This window comes from Ammodytes marinus (genome assembly GCF_949987685.1).
Source record: "Ammodytes marinus genome assembly, chromosome: 12".
In the NCBI taxonomy this organism is placed as follows: Eukaryota; Metazoa; Chordata; class Actinopteri; order Uranoscopiformes; family Ammodytidae; genus Ammodytes; species Ammodytes marinus.
The window spans coordinates 16,635,924-16,643,088 of record NC_137216.1 but is presented as its reverse complement, the minus strand read 5'-3'; the positions used below and the strand labels follow the sequence as shown (position 1 = coordinate 16,643,088).

The following is a 7,165-nucleotide window of genomic DNA, read 5'->3' as shown; positions in this document are numbered from 1 at the left end:
TATAATTGCCTAAGATCCCACGATAAAAATATCTTCCGGCATCTAATTGACCAATAAGAAAAAAGGGTCAAAAGGTTTCTTAATTCAGCAGAAATGATTGCCAAGTTCTATTTACAAATCAAATCTTTATCTTTATCCCGCTAAAAATGTATGTCTCTCTCTCAGGGGCAATTGTTACATGTTGTTTAAAAAAAAAGAATTGTACAAACATATACAATAAAGAAAAGTTAACAAATACACATCTTGTCCACTGTATGATCTTGATGTATGGATACGCTGGAGAGTAGCACAATCAGTTTCATATTTCCACATTGAAAACGACTTAAATGATAGTAATGTTGCCAGAGTAAATGTCGGCTTTATTTGCTCATACTATATATACCACATTATGTATCATCTTCACTCGGTATTAGAGTGAAAATCTCAACGGGATATTAGAAAAAAATATAATGGGCAAGAACGTGTACCATTTTCGATTCTTCATTATTAAATAATATGGATTCAAGTCTTATTGCAGTGTCATTTCTGATCCAGTACAGCGCGTATACTTCATGGCAGGCCGGACTTTAGACCATGGATGGATACAGTAAAGGAGTAGTTGTGGTGGACCTCTGCCCCATCAGTCAGTCAGTCAGTCTCTCTGCTTACACTGTCAATCGTCGGCTGCGTTCTTAGGAGAGAAGTGCAAGTAGAGGTGGCTGTTCATGCGGTCCTGTGGAACCACAGCCTGGCAGAAAGCGCATTCATCAGGGCCGCTGCTCTGAGGCGTCGCCGGCTCTGTCCCCACGTCAGCCGTATCAAAGCGCTCGGGGCTCCACAGAGGCTGCAGAGCAAGAGGAACCAACAAAAAAACAATACATTATTCATGCTCTAAAACAATCCTCACACTCACTCTATTAAAGTATGCCAGGCCCTCTTACCCCCCCCCCCCTTTAAGATGAAGTATCTGTTGCTTAAGAGGAATACAAGAACATGGTCCACTGTCAACACAATAGTCTGTGAGCATGTGTTTAACTATCTTACTGTTCATGTGTTTATCCAACTATCAGCGTTTTATAAATGCCCCCGTTGATGATTGCAAAACAACAAATTTTGATCTTACAACATGTCATTTACAATTTCTTATTAGGCATTTTACACTCATCAGCAAATCAAATCCTATTTAACTATCTATACTTGTATCACTAGATTGAGACACTGTTCTGTGCTTCCATCTGGCTCGCACTTTCCAGCAAAGATGCCAAATATGACCAGAGCATCCATGCTAAAATTTAAAATTTAAATAAAAAAATCAGCACACATTACACAGTAATACGTTTCAAAGTTAGGCTTTCTCTTTCTTTTTCTTCTGGACCTCACACCGTTTCACTCCTCCATTAGCAAAGACCAATCAGGAGCTGATAATTTGCTACTAGTTCTTTCTCAGACCTTTCTGCAGGGATGCTCACCTGCTGGGGTCCCCGCACGCTCTCCTGGGAGAGTGAAGATGATGTGGTGTGGGAGGGGGACGCGGGGGGGTAGACGAAAGGCATGGGCAGCTCAACTGGCAGCTCCTCTTCTGTCAGCGTGGAGGGCACACTACCTAGGGCTCGCTTGGCGGGCAGGGCCGGACCAATGTGTCTCTCTGGAGCACTGTTCAGGAAGTCGTATTCACTGTCCGCGGGTGGTGGGAATTTGACGCTGAGTTTAGTGAGAGAGTCTACTAAGTCCCTGTCCTCGGGGCTGGCTCCGCGCGATGCCAGAGACTGTGGCGGGAGCGGGATATCCGCTGCCGACCTCAGCGCCGAGGGGAAGGGTCCCTCTGCCTCGGCCGTGCGGTCCGTGCACTGGATGGGCATGGAGAACCGCTGATCTGTCAAACGGCAGAAAAAAATAAATAAATTAAAACACAAGATTTTTACAGTTTTTTATGTCTCAGTCAACAACGTTGACGTGTTCCAGCAATAGCTTTATTAAGGGCATTTTAGGCTTGGCAACGATTCGACAAGTTCCACTTGTTCAAACATAATCAAGGTCCTTTCAATATGCATTTACCAGAAGGGATATATGTATCACACTTTATAGTAATTATTATGTGAATAATTGTATTTTATTATTCATTATAAGTCAAGCATCATTCCACTGTCAGTGGAATTATTAGAAGTAATTTATCCACGCACTTGTCACAGAGGTGGCCAGCTATCATTCCAAAGGGCAATGGGGCATTCATGTGCAGTCCTAGTTAAGGTGTTACCATCTAATTATCTTAAAGAACAAAGAAGAAGCTAGTAAACTCATACACTGTTATGAAATATAAACACCTATTTCAGTTCAACACATTTCCTGAGATGTAATTGAATTAAGAAAAAAACAAGTGGCTTTGGATTCAGGCCTTTAAAAGCAGCAGGTATTATTTGGTAATATAGTCATATTACCATTTGATGCATCATTTCCTGCATGGAACCTTTTCAGGTGATCTTTCTGTCTTCTGGTCAGAGTCCGGATCTGCCGGAATTTCCCTTGGATCGCCTCGAAAGCATTCAGCATGTCCTGACTGACAATCAAAAAAATTAACAATGTCAAGAGAGAAAAAACAATCTATTCATTATTTTTATTGATTATAAAATAAATACAAGTATATGTGCAAGGAGAGACACATACTAGTCAACACTGCTGTTGGCTGGCATGTTAGGTGCAACGGCAACAGTGCCCATATTATCCTGGGAAGAAAAAAACACACAACATTTATAGTGATCATTGGGGGGGATAATTATCCAAGTGCATATTGGTAATACATCTGCAATTTTTATATAAGCATCATCGTTCATATACACTAGTGAAAAATGCTTCCTGGCTCGTTGAATAATGATGATAGGTAAAAGCTGGAGCTGCTGAACTGTAACAGCCGTTTGATCCTCTAGCACCATCTGGTGAAGTAAAAATGGATACACCTTGTGTGTTGAGGGAAATTAGAGAGTGGATACTATTGCAGCAGCAATATAATAGGTTTCCTCAATTGCTATATCTTTATGGGGGGGGGGGGGGGTGAATGGATGCAGGATAAAACCATGCAAACACTTGGACACTCTCCTTCTAAGTGTCCACTCACTGAACAAGGGCAGAATGACTCTAAAGTATCCTGGTGTATTCTCTGTAAACTGCTTCAGAGCTGTGTAAACAAAGGGCTAGAAAATGTTATACTTGCAAGCTGACTGGTGGTACACCGATATGGGTTTTCCAATGGCCGGTGCCGATACCTATATTTAGACAGCAAGTTGGCCGATGGAGGATATAAAATTCTGATATCACGTAGTTATTGTTTGGTTTTGTCATTTAATTAATTTGTACTCGGCCTATCTCTAAAGCTGAGTGACTGCCTGGTGATGTACAGACCGAGAATTACTGAGAAAGGAAAAGCTACTTAATGATGAAAAGAGAATGCTCAAAAGTTCAATCGCCTTTGGATCTACCTCATTGTTACAGCTATGTTCCTCTCATTGGTCAAATGTGTTCCTTAAACATCCTAGTTGACATAAGTGAAACAACATCAAGCAGAAGTTATATCAACGTGTGTGTGTGTGTGTGTGTGTGTGTGTGTGTGTGTGTGTGTGTGTGTGTGTGTGTGTGTGTGTGTGTGTGTGTGTGTGTGTGTGTGTGTGTGTGTGTGTGTGTGTGTGTGTGTGTGTGTGTGTGTGTGTGTGTGTGTGTGCATACTGAGAGGAAGCTGTGTGTATGTCCGTGCGTGATTTTTTTTCTAGTGTGTCTGTAAAGAAAAGAGCAGTTTGGGAGCCATCACATTGCATTTTTTCACATAGCGTAGACACAGAAAGAACACACAAAAGGGTAGCACATTGAACATACCGGGTACAGTACTTTCCTATAAGCGCTGGCTCCGGCAAGGAGATGGTTGCTAGGCTCACATTTCATCTCCCCTTAGAATCCAAAACAAGTGAAAAGTTTTTGTTTAAAGTTTGCCCGGGAGGAAATGCCAGATCAAACATAGTATGATTTATGTCAATCCATTACTGTCAATCTTCAATGCCAACAATGCAATGCAGTGCATGAGTAACTTATCTTGTCAGCATATAAGCAGAGAGAGAGAGAGAGAGAGATCATCTGGCACGGTCTCACTAACCTGGTGTTTGCCTTGTCGCTGATAACTTCGCTTCAAGTTTGGAAATCAACTGCTGCTGGTCCTCTATTTGCTTTTGAAGCTTTTGAGTGTATCGCTCATAATATTCCGTCTGTAAAAAAATTAGGTTTCTGTTATTGTTTTAGCAACAATATCCGCAGTCTGGTCTAAGCTTTTATACGTCTGTGTGTGTCACATTTTCACAAACATATGTAACCAAATATTTTCCAAAACAGATTTCTTGCTCTTTGACAACAATAAAAACAACTAGGGAAAACATTACTGATTTTCGAACCTGCAAGCTGTTATTGTTCGTTCTGTAGCCTACTGGTAATGTTTGGCTCACTTCACACAAAGTCTGAAACGCCCTAGTTCTCCCCTGTGTCGTTACCATTTGCTGCAGCTCCTTCTTAGCATTGTCTTTCTCGATGGAGACCTGGCGATAAGCTTCAAAAGCTTTGTTGAGCTGGTCTCCGATGTTCCTTTCCATGCCGTGTGCTCCACAATCATCACTGACACAGCAGACATGAGCCCTGTCAGGGAAAATCGCATAAAATCTCTTCAGACATACCAACCACTCGTTCCAAAAGAAAACAACACTCCCAAAGAAAGCACTTTTGTTTTTTAAACTAGTGTGAAAAAAGGGGCATGGAGTTAGTGGCCCTTTTCTGCTTGATGATTTATAATGTTTTCCACACAGAAATGGTCTCACTATTTCTTTTCGCATATCAACAACTCAAATGGGTGTCAAATGATTAGGTTCATTTTGATTGCGCTGCTGGTAAAAACTGTTCAAAAACTAGAGTAAACATACTCCATGAACTCTACCAGAGAATATTGGCAGTTCCGGTGAAATAACAGTTTACGTGCAAAAGCAAACTTGTGTTCACATTATCAACAATCGATGCCTTGTTCTAGAAATGATGTGCTGAAGATGTTGATGAGCAGAGAGCCACTGGAAAAGTGGTGCCAAAGAAATACAGCTGGTCAAATTTAGCAAATTCTTGCACATGTATAAGACCCCAAAACATCCCTGCGTTTTTTTTTCTTTCAAACTACTTCTGAGCAATGGTGGGTCAATTGCAGCACCATAGCCTACTTACATACTGATGTAACAGCTCAGATGGAAGTGTGGTGCAACAAAAAAGAGAGATAGATAGAGAGAGAAGAGGCTGCCAGTCTCACCCAGAACTTCTCATCCATTATTGATCAAGCTGCACAATACATGTCATAGTAACACACACACACACACACACACACACACACACACACACACACACACACACACAACCTGTCAGTGACACTAGGCTACTCTGATGAAGACACAATGAAGCCCACAGGGCTAGAGATAGAAAATGACCGACCGCGAGAGCCTACCGAGACAGAGCAGTGGAGCTCTTTAAAGTGTCAATCAAAAACTAATCCACGCAGTTCCGTATTCTTTAAAGTGTAAATGACCGGTTAGCCATTGCTCACTAAGCCGGTGTGGGATGAAGCGACCGAGCAACAACTCCCCAGATCCGTTTATCTCTCCGCCAGCGCGCGAGAGAGAGAGAGCCCTCTTACCTTCATTCGAGTAACTGGATAAAAGTCGAATTTGTTGTTTTGACACCGCCGCAGCGTCGTCGCCTAATCTTCGAGATGCAAAGTTACGAAGCGCCAGAGAGGATATGGCAATGTATGTTTTACATAGCCCAGTTGAGTTGGGAACTTCCCTCGGGGAATCCCCAACTCTGTAGACTTCCGCCTTTACCCGACCCTGGCCAATCAGCGAGGAGCTCCGAGTAGCGCTGGATGGTTAGCTGGTTGAAGGGTTCTTCCAGCCTACGCGTCTGCAAACCGACTGCTGTGCATGTAAAAAATGTCCCCAAACTAGGGTTAAAGTGTGCTCATTTTTACTCTCTTATATAATTCTGCGTTTAAAAGGCGTATGTGACTGTCAGAGAGAGGTAAGACTGCTGTGTTATGAATAAATCTGTAAAGAGCATGTTGTCAGGCCCCCTTTGTGGTCATTTTATTCAACACAATTTTATTAACGAAAATGTAGTCTACCATGAGAGCATATGGAACCTTTGCATGGCAAGGCCACACAATAAGAAAATATTGCAGGTTAACCTTGAGGCGACGTTGTAGTTTTCTTCTCAGATGTGCTTTTACCACACACAAAAAGCAATTGCATGTTTTCAAGAACAAGCTGCAATTCAAGTAGTTTTACATAAAAGGAATGAACATGCCCTAATTTGTTGGCACATTTGCATAACTGGAATACAATATCAACGGTATGCAGACAACTGTCTTGTGCACACAAAACAACTAAAGTTAAAGTTTAATAAGATTACCACTTGAAGTAGGTCTACAAACATTGACAATCTAATGCAAATGGTAATCCAGCCCAAGAGTCCTTTTCCTTTTTGTCAAAAATACAATAAAACTGCCATCTGTAGTATGTTGTGTAGACGTTAATGGTAACTTTGAGGAAACAAAAACGTAGCTTTTTTAATTTCTAAAACTGGCTTATCTGGATAATGCAACCTTTAAAACATAAAATATATAAACGGTTTGTAGTAATGTCTTTATTAATGGTTGGTAAATTACCTATAATGTTGTAAGCCACTAGTAACTTGCAGGCTAAGTTTTGGTTATGCTCATTATTATATATTATAGATGTTCTACTATGACCTGCCAGGTGTTCTCAAATAGTTTTTAAGGCCCAAATTAGGAATACTTTTCTCCTGTATTCTGTGTGTGCGCAAGTGATGCAGCCGACCACCTACAAAATAACTAGAACAGTGTGAACAGTGTTAATTTAACCACAGTCAACAGTGATGCCAGTCAAATTGCATGCACTTCGATTGCAAGGTGAGAAGCGCCACCATATGAGGTCAGCAAAAATATGTTCCTCTTTAACGAGTAAGAAAAATGTATGAATGTGACTAATCTTGATTGCAACTATGCATCGATGCGTTCAACAACAAACATTACCAATGTCTATAGAGGTGAGCTTTGCTAAGCCATGGTGCCACCTGGTGATATTGGTGCTTTAAAATGGAATTA

The 7,165-nt window shown here is 41.3% G+C and overlaps 1 protein-coding gene across 1 annotated transcript; it reads right to left on the bottom strand.

The window, feature by feature from the left end:
• On the bottom strand, positions 1-5,816 carry tank (TRAF family member-associated NFKB activator). The gene is made up of 8 exons (XM_080038311.1): positions 5,678-5,816; positions 4,503-4,644; positions 4,115-4,223; positions 3,841-3,911; positions 2,641-2,699; positions 2,415-2,533; positions 1,449-1,852; positions 1-823 (listed from the first exon to the last, which is right to left on the bottom strand). The coding sequence occupies exons 2-8, from the start codon at positions 4,599-4,601 to the stop codon at positions 653-655; spliced, it is 1,032 nt and encodes a 343-aa protein (XP_079894437.1). The 5' UTR covers positions 4,602-4,644; positions 5,678-5,816; the 3' UTR covers positions 1-652.
• Positions 5,817-7,165: the final 1,349 nt, after the last annotated feature.